Source organism: Protopterus annectens, chromosome 7.part0 (assembly GCF_019279795.1).
Source record: "Protopterus annectens isolate FY-2018-M chromosome 7.part0, PAN1.0, whole genome shotgun sequence".
Taxonomy (NCBI): domain Eukaryota; kingdom Metazoa; phylum Chordata; order Ceratodontiformes; family Protopteridae; genus Protopterus; species Protopterus annectens.
Genome location: NC_056739.1, coordinates 32,820,193 through 32,837,885, shown reverse-complemented (window position 1 = coordinate 32,837,885; position 17,693 = coordinate 32,820,193). Strand labels below are relative to the sequence as shown.

General features: G+C 42.2%; 1 protein-coding gene across 5 annotated transcripts in view; it reads right to left on the bottom strand.

Moving 5' to 3' along the window:
• PFKFB2 (6-phosphofructo-2-kinase/fructose-2,6-biphosphatase 2) overlaps positions 1-17,693 on the bottom strand; it is a 655,955-nt gene that overhangs the window by 424,399 nt on the left and 213,863 nt on the right. For all 5 annotated transcript variants that reach the window (XM_044076459.1, XM_044076460.1, XM_044076462.1 and 2 more), the window contains exons 8-9: positions 11,247-11,454; positions 9,338-9,484 (exon numbers count right to left, since the gene is read on the bottom strand). In XM_044076459.1, the coding sequence (XP_043932394.1) occupies positions 9,338-9,484; positions 11,247-11,454 (355 nt within the window). The remainder of the gene's footprint in view (positions 1-9,337; positions 9,485-11,246; positions 11,455-17,693) is intronic.

The following is a 17,693-nucleotide window of genomic DNA, read 5'->3' as shown; positions in this document are numbered from 1 at the left end:
TTTCTGAAAAGGATACATTTTCAGGAGGGAAATCTGAAGCCATACTTTCCTCAGAATCAGAATGTACAGATTGTGAAGAAATTCTTAAAGTACAACCCCTCCCCCTGTAATGCCTGCTCTTCTGATTGAAAATTCAGATCAGAAAGACAGGAAACTCATCTTTCTATTCTTGCCTAAAGAAACAGAAGGCAAGGAAAAAGCACCAATAAGTTTCTTAGCAAATCCCAGTAAATCTTCCCTGTCCATTGAAACAGTAACAGGACACTGGAAGGTTTTCTCATTACGTTCCCATTTCCTGAGCAACTCCCTGTAAAAGGACAGAATCTCAGCGGACATGCTAGTCCTAGAAGCAGGTTCCCTATCCCAGGTAAATGAAGAACTTTCACCTGCCCCCCAATCCCTGACGCTGAGAAGACTGGTTCTCCATTGCCCATCAAAGGCATCCCTACAGCCGCAGAGGACATGCCTATCCCCCAGTCTTTGGTGGCTGCATATGCTGCACCAAGATAAGGGGGGGGGGGGTTGTCTGAGGAACAAGCAGCTACAAAAGAGTCACTCACCAGTGGCTGAGGCACCACAGAAGCCAATCTAACATCCAAGCCTCCCAAACAACTTTCTTTTTCTTGCACAGATGGGAACAGAAAACCAAGGAGATCAGAGGTTCCTCCATCGGTAAGTGAAGTAAGAGACTTCAAAAGCAGATATCAAAGCCTAGACAAGTTAGTAAAGTAGAAAACAAGTTTGTCTGAGGTAAGTAATCCACTGACAGCCCCCTACAAACACAGTACCCTGTCCACAATACACAAATGCACAAAACCTGAGTACAAATTCTGTTAAAAATAATTATGTTCACGTTAGTAATTACACACACACATAAACACACACTCGCTAAGAAATGCAAAGACCGTCCAAAACCAATATGGTACTTACCTAAACCAGATATTTTAGTCAGAAAATGGCAAGTGCTTCTCAGAAAAATAAAATTAGTGGAAAGTGTTAAAGGATCACTAGCCAAAAGACAGTTCCACATGACCTGTCAAAAGAGTACTCTTTGGAAGCAAATAAAGCTCTTAAGTGTTTTGTGCTCCAACTATCTTTATATGGAGCTCTGCTCAAGCTTTGGAGCATTTGAAATACACCCTTTACCTTTAGTAATTTGGCTGATCACAGGGGGTACAACTCATACAGCTTAAGCAACTGCAACAGTGAAGTATGATTTGGACTGGTAAAAGTGCTTTTGTTTCCAACAAGATTTTCAGAAGTTGAAACATCTACATTCTATATTGCAAAGTTATGTCTTCACCTGGAAATACTTACATAACTATTAAAACTGTTATCAACCAAGTTTGTTATGCATGCTCCTTGCTACAGTTACTAAGCATGCTGCACCTTAGTGTACAGGTGACTGTGACAGGACTAAGTGTGCTGTATCTTGGTGTATAGGTGACTGTGAAAAGACTGAGTGTGCTATAGCTTGATGTATAGGTAACTGTGGCAAAACTAAGTACACTGTAGCTTGGTGTATATGTGACTGTGGCAGAACTAAATATGCTGTGCTTGGTGTATAGGTAGCCTGGTGTATAAGTGACTGTGGTAAGGCTAAGTATGCTGTAGCTTGGTGTATAAGTAGCTTGGCATGTAGGTGACTGTGGCAAGACTAAGTATGCTGCAGTTTGGTGTATAGGCGACTGTGGCAAAACTAAGTACAATGTAGCTTGGTGTACAGGTGACTGTGGCAAGACTAAGTATGATGCAGCTTGTTGTATAAGTGACTGTGTTAAAACTAAGTACACTGTATAGCTTGGTGTATAGGTGACTGTGGCAGGACTAAGTATACTGCAGCTTGGTATATAAGTAGCTTGGTGTATAGGGGACTGTAGCAAGGAGATTGCAGCTACTAAATACAAACATTTAAGAACCACTGCTTCTTAAATAAATGCCAGTACTCCACTGCAACTGTCGATTATGCCTCATAGCACCTTGCTCCCAGGTCAGCCACCCCCTTAGCATTGTCCTAATACAACACTGTGATAAGGAATTTTACTCTGCACCTCTGACCTACTTTCTTGTTTTGTTTTGTTTTTTTTTCTTATTTTTTGGGGGAGGGGGGGTCTTATTTTACATCTATAATGTTATTAAGTACTTCCACCTTTCACTTTTAAAGCTGTATATGAATTACTCACCCATTTGCTTGGTCTTTATTTTTATCTCCCCGAATAATAAGTGTAGTTTGCTTCCATTTTCTATCATTCTCACTTATATGTGTCTTATGCAGACCATCTACTGCCACTTTCTATTCCTGGCTTCGTTTACTGCCACCTTTCCTGCAACTGCTAATTACAGTTCACAGAACAATATTCATATGTTTTGTAAGATGGGCAAAGGATCAGATAAATCAAATGCAATTTACACCACCAGACTTCATTAGAGGAAAATCTATAAACAGAGTGTGCTGGTTTCTCACCTATGCTTTCACACAGTGCAGTAAACCTTTCTAAGATGACCTGAAAACCCACTACAATCTGCTAGCACCAAATCCAGTTATGGAATACAGGAGATAAACAACATCATAACCAACTTGTAAAAGGCCAGTCTCACAAATTAGAGCCTTCTTAAAGACTATTAGTCAAACAATTTCAGGTGCAAATAAAATTGTAACATCTGGCCACACTGTAAGTATGAAATCAATACTAGTATCTAGTTTCCTCTGCCCATTGAATCATCATATAAAAAAATTTAAATCATCACAAAAAGCAATGATGAGAAAATACAGTATCCAAAACGAAAAATAAAAAACACATTTCTGACTCATCAGATAACATATACTCTATTTTTCAGCCCTGTCAGTTTAAGTTAATCATTCAGTGCAGTAATTTTACAATTTGGTTAGTAATTAAAGTTGGCAACTGTGTAAACACCTTTTTAAAGAAGTATGTGTGGTCATTGAAAGGAAAAACTTTTAGTTATGTACTCACCATAACTTCAGATGTTTGGGATCCATCTCGCCTACATTCTGACTGATGGGTTCGGAGCCGATCCCTCGGCTCCGACTCGGCACGCTTATGCCAAAGAGCGAAGTCTCTTATTGGCTGAGCTTACTATATCCCAGGATGCACCACTACCAGTCCCCCAGATCTAGTTTGTCCGCATACATGCACACATGCACGCCCTGCTTATATAACATCGTCAGATGAAACAAGATAAAACAGTAGAACTCAAAACCGTTCAATCTCTTCTGATCTCCAAGGCAGGGGGAAGGAGGGTGGGTATTAGGAATGTAGGCGAGATGGATCCCAAACATCTGAAGTTATGGTGAGTACATAACTAAAAGATGTTATGTGATCCTATCTCGCCTACATTCTGACTGATGGGACAGCGTCCCTAGCACCTGAATCCTGGGTGGCTCACTGGAAAACACTCCTGAGTACCGTGGAACCAAATGATGCTCGCCCTTTAGATGCCACATCCAATTTATAGTGGGAAATGAAAGTGTGCGGATTTGACCAAGTAGCCGCAGCACAAATCTCCGATATAGCAAGCTTGGAATGAAAAGCTATAGAAGCTACCTAAGCTTCATAAGAATATAGCTCTGGTGGAGTGAGCTTTGATAGATGTTGTAGGTTGCTTATTCGACGAAGAATAAGCCTGAGTTATACAATCTCTAATCCATTTGGAGATAGTAGCTTTTGTAATGGTTTTACCCAATTTATTGTCTGAGAAGGACACAAACAATTGGTCTGACTTACGAAATTGCTGAGTCCTGTCTAAATAGAAGCGCAATTGCCTGTGAACATCCAATTTATGGAGAGTGTATTCTGCTTCATTGGAGAATTTTGGGAAGAAAACTGGTAGCTCTAGAGATTGTTGAAGACAGAGATTAGAACAGACCTTTGGGACAAAGGATGGATTAGGCCTAAGTGATACTCTATCCTTGTGGAAAATCAAGTACGGTGGTTTAATAGATAGGGCTTGAAGCTCTGAAACTCTTCTTGCAGAAGTAATTGCAACTAAGAAGGCAGTTTTCCAAGACAGATATTTTAACTCACATGTAGCAGCCGGTTCGAAAGGGGGAGATGTTAATGCACGAAGCACCAAATCAAGATCCCACGGAGGCGCAGGATGAAAAACTGGGGGTCTTAACAGGCCCGCACCTTTAATAAAGGTCTTGCATAATCTGCTGCTCATCAATGGAGGATCCATGGATTCGTGGAATTTAGAGATAGCCGCCAGTTGGACTTTAATAGTAGAGACAGAAGATCCTTGATTAAACAAGGATGTTAAGAATTTCAAAACTTCCGGGATCAGAGCAGTGATAGGGTCTAAGCCCCTGAATTGAGCCCAGATAGCAAACCTCTTCCACTTACTGAGGTACAATTTGTTAGTGGTGGGTTTGTGGGCCGAAGATAAAATGTGAATAACTTCCGGGTCTAATGTGTGACTTCTGACCAAGGTCGGAAGTGGAGGAGCCAGGCTGTCAACTTCAAGGAGTGTAGGGACTGATGCTGTCGTCCCGACTGATGGATTAGCAGATCCGGAGTTAGATCTAACGTCCAAGGATCGTCCACCGCATGTTTCTTCAGGTAGGGAAACCATACCTGACGAGGCCAGTATGGAGCAATCAGTATCATTGTGGACCCCAATTGAGAAGCTTTTTGAATGACTTTGGGAAGAAGTGGTATCGGAGGAAATGCATAAAGTAGCCCTGTTGGCCAAGGTTGTGCTAGAGCATCCAAAGCTGCTTCCCCTTGATGTGGAGTCAAGGAGAAGAACCTTTTGCACTTCGTGTTTAGTGGCGTTGCAAATAGATCACAGCACGGCGTTCCCCATCTCCTGAAAACCTGAGCTGCTACTGTTTCGTTTAGGGACCACTCGTGGGGAGAGAGAATTGTCCTGCTCAATTTGTCTGCCAATATATTTGATTTCCCCGGAATGTGGGTCGCTACCAAGAAACGGTTGGTAGCTACCGCCCATTCCCACACCCTCATGGCCTCTCTGCAAAGGGGGTAAGATCTGGTCCCTCCTTGTTTGTTTAGATACCAAACCACCGACATGTTGTCTGTGTGGATGGCGATGATGCCCTGAGGAAGAAACTTGTGTAAGGCCTGTAGGGACAGAAGTACAGCCCTCATCTCCAACACATTGATGTGGAGAAGAGCTTCGTCTGGAAGCCAGAAGCCCTGAACTAACCTGCCCAGACAATGCCCCCCCCCACCCTATCTGGGAGGCATCTGTCGTCAGGGTAACCACTGGAGAGGGAATAACAAAGGGGCTTCCTTGATTTAGATTGGATATCTGAAGCCACCAGCGAAGGTCCCGTTTGCATGTTTCTGTAATCATGATGGGATGATTGAGGGGAAGGTCCTGAAAGGACCATTGAGTTGACAATAGCCACTGAAGAATCCTCATGTGCAATCTTGCCAGAGGAACTAGAAGAACCGTGGCAGACATTGAACCTAAAACTTGTAGGACCATCCTGGCTGGGGCTTTGGATCTTGAAATCAGAGCTTGAACTTGGCCCTGTAAAGTTTGGATCCTTTCGGTAGGAAGAAAAACGCGCATCAATTTTGAATCTATCTCTGCTCCTATGAACCTTATGCGCTGAGAGGGCAGCAAGACAGACTTTGACCAATTGAATGTAATCCCCAGGGAAGCACCCAGGGAGATGGTGGCTTTGAGGTTGTCCATTAGTAGATGCCTGGTGGTGGCAGTCAGGAGCCAGTCGTCCAGATAGGGAAACACTTGGAATCCAAGACTTCTCAGGTGAGCAGTCACTACTGCCAAACACTTGGTGAACACCCTGGGGGCTGTGGTGAGACCAAAGGGCAGTGCACAAAATTGGAAATGACTGACTCCCAGGCTGAAGCGCAGATACCTCCTGGACGCCTGATGTATCGGTATGTGATAATAGGCGTCCTTGAGGTCTATGGAGCACATCCAAACATCCTTCTCCAACAATGGGAGAATGGATTGTAACGTGACCATTCGAATTTGGATTTCGTGACGGATTGGTTCAGTCTGCTGAGATCCAAAATTGGTCTCAGGTCCCCTGTCTTTTGGCACTAAAAGAACCTGGAGTAATTTCGGATCCGATCTGGTCTGTGGGGACCGGTTGGATGACTCCTTTTTCTAGCAGCTTTAAAGCTTCTGCGGCTGCAATTTCCCTTTGACTGGGTGGTGGGTCCGGGATTTTTTGGACGGTGGGGGTGAACATGTGAATGGGATGGTGTAACCTCCGGCAATGATCCGAAGCACCCATCTGTCCTGAGTGATTGACTCCCAGGCTTTTAGGTGCTTGGCAAGCGGCACCCGACTGGCTCGAGCAGCACAGCCGGGCAATCCCTCATGATGAGTGGGAGGCTGAAGAGCCACGAAAGGACTCGTGGTCTCCAGAATTGCGGGGCCCTCTGCCGCCTCTGGGACGGCGTCTCCCAGAAAAATTTCCCCGTCCTCTGCCTCTGGAAGGGGAATCTTCCTGCTGTTGAGGAAAAACTTACGTGATTTACGGAACCACATCTTCCCTCCTTTAGCCTTGGGATAAGGCCGAAGGGAGTAGAATAACTTGGCACCTACGGCAGATAAAGTTTTTCCCTCTTGCTCACAGCGGTAAGGGTGTCTTTAACCTTAGGTCCAAACAAAGAGGACCCATCAAAGGGAGCGTCGGCGAAGGAAGACTTGAAGGCCTCCGAACTGACACAGCGGAGCCAGGCTTGTCTCCGAGAGCCACGCCTGTGCCTGCCGCTCTACCCGCCCCTTCGGCCGCATAGGAAATGAGCCTCATGGACGAGTTAGAAATTGGCGTAAGGATAGCCAACTGAGAGCTAACCGACTGGGCTAGCTGCTCAGGTAGGTTACCCGAGAGGGAATCTGACAGCTCCTTGACCAGATCCCTCTGAAGCCTAGTAAAATGTGCCAAATAATTCAGAGACCTTAAAGTAAAGGCCGCTGAAGTCAGGGTGCGCTTCCCGTACCTGTCCATGCTCCTAGACTCCTTATTAGGAGGATGGACGGACGTTGAAGTCTCTGCCACGTCCTGTTGTGTAGCAGATGCCACCACCATGGCATCTACAGCCACGCCTTTAGTGAGGAACTCCTTCTCGGGTGGGGCAGACAAAAATTTATTAGGACGAGAAGGGACTGGTTCCACGGTATCTGGATGTTCCCACGCCCTTTGACAAACTAAATCCAGGAGCTCGTCGAAGGGCGGAGACACCCAGGAGGCGGAGGGCTGAGCCCCAAAGGCCTTGAGGAGCACTGACTCATCAGCAGAGGGGGGTTTGGATATCCAGCCACCTCGTTGTTTGAGGATCTCTAAGATGTCTGCAAATGAAACATCATCCGAGGGCGACTTGGGACCCCTCCGCATCATCAAGATCAGTGTCCGATGTAATAGACTTGGGGAGTCCACGTGCTTCCTCTTGCACGATCTCTTCCTTGGGGTTCCTCCGAAGACAACTCAGAAGAACCCTCAGGAGGAGGGAACCCCAATGGGGTAACCTCAGGCCCAGGGGCTCCGCTGCTTACGGACAGGGGAACTGCCAAAGACCCAGTCTCCACGCCCAGGGAAGGTGCCGGTAAAGCCGGAGAGATGGCCGAAGACTTGGCCAAAGCACTCCTCATAGCTCTGAAAGCGGACCCCCAGAATCCTGGGAGTGTCCGGTCCCCGGAGCCATGATAGCAGACGGAAGTCCCGCAGCCGAAGCACCGAGAGGGAGGCTCGGAACCGAAAGCATAGGTCCCGAAACATCACCCCCGGGTCCAGTCGAAGAAGTCCGTGTACCAAACTCGGACCCGAAGGCCCGGGTTGGAGTAAGGGTCGGAGCCGACCCTAAGATCTCCACCGGCTCCAACAGCACCTGCTCCGACGGAGCCGAAGCGGTCGGAGGAGGAATAGCAATGGGATGGGCATGGGCTATCGGCTCCGAAGCCAACTGGGTCGGAGCCAAAACAAATTTTTGAAAGACTGGGGACTGGAACAGTCTTTGGAGCACCCTGTCTATATCCGAATCCGACATCCTCGAAGACTTCGACGATACTGAACGGGTTCGAGATGGCCTCTCCAACGGCCCCAAAGGGCTAGGGGACCGGCTCCGAGGCGACTCGATGACTATCGGCGCCGAAGGAATACCCACACTAGTTTCCATCGGTGCCGAGGAGGACTTCGGCGCCGAGGAGGAAGTGTCTGAGCGGGCAACCCTTGTCGGCTCCGAGACCAGTGGAGCCGACGAAGGTGACCCGCCTCTCGATGCCCCAGCCATCGGCTCCGAAGCCAGAGGAGTCGAGACTGGTGGCATCGAGGCAGACCGTTCCGCCCTCGGCTCCGAAGTCCTTGGAGCCGAAGGAGAAGCCTGCCTATGTCTTTTGGTGGTCGGATCCGACGGACTGGTCGGAGCCGACGCCTTTTTCTTTTTAGCTGGAGAAGGAGAGGATGCCAAAGCTTCTTCAAAGGAGGGTTTTATTAAGCCTTTAAGGATGAGTTTATTTTTCCTCTCCTGGAGGACCCTCGAGGAAAAAGCGTGACACACGCTGCATGACTCTTGTAAATGTTTTGCACCCAAACAATAAACACAGAGAGAGTGGTCATCTGTGATTGACATTTTAAAATTACATTTGGTGCATTTTTTGAAGCCCGAAGGCCTAGGATTTTGAGACATTATGACCAATAATGCAGTAATTCTCTGACAGCAAGACACACAATCCTAATTTAACTTACTTAACTGACTCTACAAAAATCAGTTTACAACTGCCGATTTAACAATCCGAACAACAAAAAACTCAAGGGGATCTGAAATCCCAAAGGTTTGAGTGGGGGTGACTGACCGGGAAAGGCCCTACAGATGAAGGAGGCCTGAGAAACCAACGCCCAATCACACTACAAGTGTTCACAAAAAAAACCTTCAATCACTACACAAAGCACAGAGTAGCCGTTAAAACAGCTTTTTATGACAGGAAAAGCAATTTTCTGACAGAAAAAAGTAAGTAAAATACTACTCAGCTCAGCCAGCTCGAGACCACGTCTTCGCTAGTTAGCGGCAAACGAGATCTGGGGGACTGGTAGTGGTGCATCCTGGGATATAGTAAGCTCAGCCAATAAGAGACTTCGCTCTTTGGCATAAGCGTGCCGAGTCGGAGCCGAGGGATCGGCTCCGAACCCATCAGTCAGAATGTAGGCGAGATAGGATCACATAACATCATACTATTTAAAATGTCACTTTCTTTTCAAATGATTAGATCGCCACTCCTTTTACTATTAACAAACATCACATGTACGTAGTTTATTTTGTCATAATACTTAAACATACAGTCTCAAGGTTTCTGTAATTCATAAAAGTATACTAACAGCATCAATCTCATTCAGAATCTTCCACTGCTCGTAAGGGACTCTTAAGGCTTCTGCTGTTTGGATGGTTCTTTTCAGCTGACTCGTCCAAACCTTGAGGTCCACTATCTGTTGTTCTTCCAAGAACTCCTTCAGAACCTGAGCAAACTATGAATCATAGCAAAAGAGGTGGTCAGTGAAATTCAAAGTTACAGTTCTAAGTGAAATCACTTTGCCATGGTGAAATGCTATTCTATAACAGAAAATGTAACAACCTAAAGAAAAATGTAATGCATAAGAAATTCAGTTGTTTCTCTTTTTTTTTATTACAGTTTTTCCAACTTGCATTTACTGTCAGATATGCAGAACAGCAGCAGTTCAGCATTCTGCTCCTTTTCTCAGAAAAAAAAGCTCTTCCGTTTAACAAGACTCAGAAAAAGTTCAATCAATACATATGCCAAAAGGCATCTTATTGTCTCACATTAACAACTGATCCTCCGACTCATGAGGGAACATGCATTCAAGACAGTGGAAATTAGCAAACCCTGGATAAACCACATTTAGCTATACTTAAAAAGGGCCACGTACATTAACGGGGTCACTAAGTCCATATATGTCAAATAAAGCTAGTGGTTTTGGAATCAAACTACACTTCTCTCCCCCTGCTCCACCTTAGTAATATGTGCTAATCCTAACCTGCATCTTAAATAAAAAAAAACCCTTCCAATAACTATACCAGTACACAAGACAGCTTGGTTACTTCCAACACGTGTGCTCTCACACACATCCACCCACACACATGGATGCACTAAATCTATCATTTAACCTAACTCTCTCACAATCACAGACACACAATCTGTTCCCTTACCTAACTTTACTCTGAAGACTAACAGCACACACAATCACAAAAGTATATACACACCTACTACACATCCCACTTAACCGTTTCAACAAAACACACACAGGAAAAAATGTCCATTTGATAAACCAGGCATTCTGCCAAAAAACACTGCAACTCCGCCTGTTGATCAAACAATAGGAACCCATATATATATATATATATATATATATATATATATATATATATATATATGGCATAATTACAGTTTCACTTATATAAAGTGCTTGAATAACATGAGTTACATTACTCAGCCACGTTGCATGCATACTAGAAAATACACTTATGGAACTTTGTATCAGCTAGGCAAATGTACAACACCTGCTGAGATGCTACTAAAAGGAAGGCCTGTAGCCTAAATAAACAGAGATGTCTGCTTTTCATGAAGAGGGATCTGCAAGACCAAAAGTGTAGACTGTTGGGGTTACTCATAACCAGAAGATGCTAACAGTTTTACATGTGGAGTAACATTTCATCTATGGATTTATACAGAATATAGGTTGTGTGGGTTATAGGTAGCTTATTCTGAGCTGCAATACCAAGCAAAGGAACAACATGGGCTGCTAGATTTCTGAGGGACTTTAACTAAACAGCAAGTACCCTGATCATCATACCATTGTTTTCTTTTGTGGGAAGAAATTTTGAGTTTGATATACTACACTTTTTTATTTGCTTCATTACCCAGAAAATGTAGACTGAGCTAAAAAAGGCCGCTTTTTGGCAGTGACCCTGGAAGAAAAGCTGCACTGTAAATAAACTGCATTGAAACCACAAAGGGAGTTATCAGTCGGTTAATTATATGCATGTATATATACAACAACATGTGCCATAACCTACTAAGAAACAAGTTATGGGTTTTTCTGAATTGTTACCCTTAATTTAGAGCATATTAATTTTACTCTATGAAAATCAGTCATCGGCTAAATAAATTACCTATAGTAAATATGTTGCCTTTTGGAAAAACAGTTGTAGACTAGCATGTTTCCTTGAACTCAAAAAAAAAAAAGCCACATAATGCTAACAGTATTTTACCTGTTTCCCTCGGGATGACAGCCCTGCATCTCCACCAATTCTGCCATGAAGGTTGTGTTCACTTTCACCATGTCGACAGAGGTAGATTGTACGTGGTTGCACATGAATGTTCATGAGGTAGTACACGATTTTACTTTGAATATAATCCTGGACTGTATTTACAAGAAATCGTTGACCAACATTTATCACTTTAATGAAGGATAAATCTCTTTAAAAAATAACAAAAATGGTTACAAAGTTATACTGAAAGAAATCATTTATTAGTTATGTTAAACTTTTACTTTAGAAACAGAAGTTAAGTAAATGAAAAAAGGCAACAATAGCTTTACTTGATATACTAGGCCTCAGAAGATGAGTTCAGTCCACTGAGAATTAAAAGATACCACTTGCTGTTTGACTCAGTTTGGTACACAAAAGTGCAGCCTGCTTAAGTCTGCGGGAATATATTTTTTCGTGGTGGCTTCCCTGCTTAATATTTTTATCATCAAAGTCCTACAACTTCAGTGTTGGTATACAAAGTATGAAGGAGCACTGGGAGGTGTGCCCCTTGCTTTTTTTTTAGGAAAGGTTTCCTCTTCTCCAAAAATTTGTGCCAAAGAAAGAATTTGTTTCTCTCCAGAAATTGCTCCCAGCAATACAGCTCTTCCATTCTACATATGCATCCTGTGAAAAGCACCAATATGTCTTCCTTAGTCAGATCTAACGTGGCACTGTATCTCACACAAAGGCAAAGGATAAGAAGTCGAGTTGCCCATCAGTATTGCTGAATATCAGAATGCACTCCTGACAACTAATCTGGGGTAACACTGGCCCCACCTCTCTAGCACATACTTCTCATTGTTATAAAGAATTCCTTTAGGGGAGCTGACCCATTTCCAATGCCAGTATTTATGAGACCTGATAATTAATTACAAGACAGACTGCACTAATGAGGAAACATACACGAGACATCAGGATAAATAATTTAAAAAATCTTCAGTGCAGTTATGTACTAAAATAGTTCTGTTATTCTGTTATGAAGTACTCATAAGCAAGCTAACAAAAAATTACCTGCAGCTGACAGGAATTTCCTATCTCCACTATCAGCAGCAAAGATAAAGTCACCAAGTCAGGAAGGTTGCAAACGTAACATCTTATGTTCTGAATACAGAATCAGCTCAGCCTATTTCACCACTGTCTGGCACATTGCATATTTAAACTGCTGGGAAGAGGCAGTTCACAGCTGTTTCAGTCTTATGCTTGTTTCTTAGCTCCTGCAAGTGCACAGTGCAATCAGTTCTCTGTGATGTGCACCACGAAACATAATACAGGCACATCTTAATATACTAGTATAAAATGAAGTTTACGCAGTGGTGCTAAGAAGACTAGATTTCTGCATAGCACGTAGCACAAGTTAATACTGCAACATGAAATTCTGCAGTGCTTAGTTTAATTATAATGCAATACTAGAGTACTAGACATGTTAGTGCTGCAGTATCACACACTTTCATACTCTGCTGATGACAGGTCAAGCCAAGTGCAGGGACACACAAGTCTGCATGCCTACACATGAGCAGGAATAGCCTGAAAAATGGAGAAGCAGTAAGAAGAAACATTTTAACTGACTGTATCCTTTGATTTAATCCCAACATCAGCTTTTTCAGTCTAACTTCAGTTTCAGTTTTTAAAGTATTTCTATTTTTGTTCCTAATTTAGGGACTGTTTATATCACTTAAGTTTTAATACCTTGTTTGTGTACAAATAGAGGCATGCATCACATAATTAAGGAAATGGCTCAAAATCAACCCCACAATGGCCTAAATCTGAGATGCACTTATTTTGTAAGCAGAATACTTAATATAAGTCCTGAATGTTGCAAATAATGTTGGTAGATCTGCCTCTAAATCAAAGAAACTGTATCAGTCATCTGCAAAAGAGGATAACTTTTCTGTCTCTCTCTCCACACATATCATCAGTCATCTATAGTAAGGATTCACTCAGCAATGAATTCATACACACACCAAAAAAAGTGAGATGTTGGATCCAAATGGTATCCATTAACACTAACTTTTACAAAAGATCCCTCATATTCTGACACCGCATGTGTGATGCCCCACCACTGGCCTAGTAATCAAGAAACCTCAATGCTCACCACTGGCATCAATGGTGGACATACATTGGGAGGATGACAGGTACACGCACAGTATTTTCAGATGCAGCTCTCTGCATCAAGTGCAATTTCCCTTAAGAGCGCACAGAAACCAGTCAGTCTAAGGCTGGTTTCTCCCTAGTTCTCCAGATCACCAATAAGACTCCCCACTGGCACAGTTATAGAGTTGAGATTTCAGTTGAGTGGCCAAGCCACCAAGACCTCCAGCACCCTCTCTGTCCAACCAGTGCATTGTGTCCCTACCCAAGTAGTTGACACACACACACACACACACACACACACACACACACACACACACACACCTGGAAAAAAGGCTGACACAGGTTTTGTAGCTATGCCCCCTTCTACCCAGACTATAAGGCAGTTATTACTGCCACCAGCCAACTCTTTATCAGCTACTTTAAGCCCCTTAACAAAGGGTGTCCAATCTTACTGTGTAATGTTACTGTTAATACAAATGGTAGTTAAGGCTATTATGAGTAGCCTACACAGTGTTACCAAATAAATATGCAAGTACTCTCAGAACTTAAATATGTCTCACAAAGAGCAGCCACAATGAAATGCTTAAATATATTTAATAATAATAAATAATAAAAGGACAACACAATACTAAATATATATATATACGTATATATATATATATATATATATATATATATATATATGTACATTGTTATCAGACTTCAAAATCACTGGAAATATTTAAAACGACATTGCAGGACAGTCTCAAGTAAATAAAATAAAAATATCTAAGCTAAGCTTTGCTATAGTCCTGACTGTATCTAAGAGAATTATACTCTTCCCTAGACTTACCTAGAGAGCAAGCAAGGCAGATTTGGTGAATGGGTCTTCCAGCTGATGTTGTCAGGTTAAAGACAAACACAGAATGCTCAGTCTCTTAAATAGAGTTCTTAAGTTAATATCTCAAATATTACTGCTGGGATACTTGCAGAATGACATAATTTCTTGTCCTTTGACTTCAGTTCCCACTCTTAAAACAACCACTGATGCCAGCTGGTACATTTAGCATCTACCTGTGACAATATATACACAAGGGCTTTTCCTCAAATCTTGGTACTTGCCGGAAGTCATAAAACAATAAAACACTTGCAAGACAATGTAGAGAACCACCTCCTCTCGACATTGTGTCTGTTACTGCACTGAAACTGAAAGATAACATCCTTTTATTATGTGGTCATAAAGTCATTTATATTTTCAGCTATTTTTCTAAAATACACCTCCTGTGTTCCAGTTTCCATTGTTAAAATATATACATCTAAACAGTTATAATAGTGTATGCACATTTCTGTTCTTTTCCAGTACAGTATGCTGTGGTTACATTTTAGCTCAGTACTTTACAAAATATCTCCTTTGTAAAATATTTTTACAACACATACTTCTGTACCAACAGTTTGATATACACATAATATACAGTTCTACTACAGTTGTAACACAACCATATGAATCATGTTGATATTCACAAATAACATATAATTATTTACAAAATTCCAGATAGCTGGGCTGGCAGTATTGCCTTTTGTGACATCATGCATTCTAACATCTTCCAGTAGGCCAAACTTCCTTAACACCTGAAATAAAAAATCCAGTCCACCTGGTCAAATGCCTGTTCTGAATCCAATGACAACAAGGGTGAGGGTTGCAAGGGGGTAATAATAGGTTGGCTAAGAGGCTAGAGACTGGACTGGGCTCTATAATACTAAATTCAAAGGGCAGGCTAGAGACTGGACTAGGCTCTATAATACTAAATTCAAAGAGCAGGCTAGAGACTGGACTAGGCTCTATAATACTAAATTCAAAGGGCAGTGCTCCTCAACATGAAAACTAGCTGCTCTGTGCTACTAGACACTATAAAGTGGTTGCTTGACACTTACCAAGTTATTGATATAGTTTCAGAGGTGGTTTTATAAGGAATCTTCGATTTCTAGGTGTCCGTGTCTATACAAGATACTACTAACCACTGCTGCATGATGGGCACATGCATGCAAACACTGCAATACAGCACTTGCAACACAGGAAAACAGCACTTCTAAATCATCTGTTGTTGATTGGCTAAACCCTTGGAGGAAAATCAGCAGTCAGAGTGTAGACAATTTCAAGACTTTTTGTCTCATACAGAGAGAACAGCTTAGGCATTTGGAACCTCGAAAAGATATACTAACAAATAACTTTACATCCCCAAAACTACATTTATACAGAAGTAGGGAGATGGAGGTTGAATGTAGCTACTGCAGCAGTGAGACATGCAAGCATCCACTATGTTCAACATTGTTACTACTGTAGTAGCCTTCGGTTATATGGGTTGATTACCAAAATCTAACCTGGGATGAGGAATGCTAAGGATCCAGGAGCCCCGGTGAATGGTCCTAGCAAAGCCAATCCTGACCTGGAAAAGGAATCCAGTATGTAATGCTTTGTAAGTATGTACACAGGACCATGTCACTGCCTCAGAAACTGTTTTAGCAAAAACAGAGAGGAAAGGGAAGGATCCATTAGCAAACATGCTGAAATGGCCACTAGATTAACCTTGAGAAAAGAATAAGAAAGGCCAGAGGACAGTAAATTTCACAAATGTTTAAGAACCAGTGGTACATAATGCTTGATAGGGCCCTGGGTATTGGCTAGGTACCAACTAGAAAATATTTTCCACTTGCCAATATAAGATTTCCTAACAGCAGGCTTTCTTGCCCCCCTTTACTACCTTCTGCATGTCATCATGAAAGAGGTGCCTAAAAGGTACCAAAACTGAAATATTCCAAGCTGGTAGCTTAAGTTGAGTCAGGGTTGTATCAAACTCCCCATGGTGTTGTGTGAGTAGGTCTAGTCTAAGAGGAAGATTGTGATAAATGCTCTTTACCAAGTCCATAAGAAAGGAGACCAATATCGCCTGGGGCAAAACTGAGTCACCAGAAAAAGTTTTGGACAGTCCCTCTGAATCTTAAGAATTACCTTGGATATCAGTGGTAATAGCTGAAATGTATAAAGGAACATTCCTGTCCATGGGAATGCATACAGCCACAGGCCACTGCAGCAGTGAGGAATTCAAACGTATTGTTACAGTAAGTACAACTTACACAGCTCTATTTTGTCGCTAACTAGGAGATGATTATCACATTTCTAAACAGAACAATGATAATACCTATTGGAAGACAGCAGCATGACTCTCCATATTCAGGGTTTAAGAATTTCCAAGTCATGAATGTTTTTGGTCGACACATTTGCCACTACAGGTACATTCAATAGGCAGCAATTACCTTGTATTATAGCTGTTCTACTACAACTTCCTGCAGAGTCAGGGCTATATACCATAGTAAATAGAATGTGCTATTCAGATAACTCAAAGTATTAGAGAAGCTCCTACCAGTCAATTTCCATAAATATCCTGACTTATGCAAAAATCTACTGCAAATTTTAGCTCAAATTTTACAAGAACAATGTATGGAATGGGCCTAGTCATTTGAGGAAAAAATGTATTATAATGTTAAAGAAAATAAGAATTTTTTTTGCCCAGTTTTTAGTGAAAGGATTTCAGTATAATAGTCAGATATAGTTAGAAGATAATTGCATTTCAACTACATATAATAATATTAAAGTGTTTGTTTTTTCTAGTTACTATGATCAGTTATAGACTTGGTTAAAGGCAGAATGTGAACAAGAACAATTGGAATTTATTTCACAAAATGGTAGCGTGGTTTATAAGTCCCCCCTTCCTTCAGTATATTTGTATAAATTATCATGTAGACCATAAATATTTGCATTCAGTATGGGTAAATGGGGGTGCAACACTGCTTTTTACACATTTGCATTGATCTTCACTTTTGGGTCCCTTCTTTTCCATATTTAGTTTGGCTCATTTACATATCATTATGTTGGCTCATTTACATATCATTGTGTCCTCATCAGCACATACTATATACTCCGACATTTTTGTGCAGCTCTGTAATGTGCATCTCAGAACTGACCACAACCTGCACATTGATGCTACCTCAGCTATTTTTCTGTAGACAGTACTAAAATGATTTATGCTGATGCAGTTGTAATATTACTTTGTAGGAAGCAATTCTTGCCTAGTGGTGGACCTGGAGGTGGAATGTGGAAGTACAGAAGGGTATACAGAGGAGGAGGTTGTCGAAGAAGTGGGACTGACAGGGAGATGAAGAAATTAGTCAAGAGTACAAAAAGATGAAGCATATAGTGAAGAGAGAGGTGGCAAAGGCTATGCATAAGGCATATGGCAAGATGTATGAAAGGTTGGACACTAAGGAGGGAGAAAAGGACCT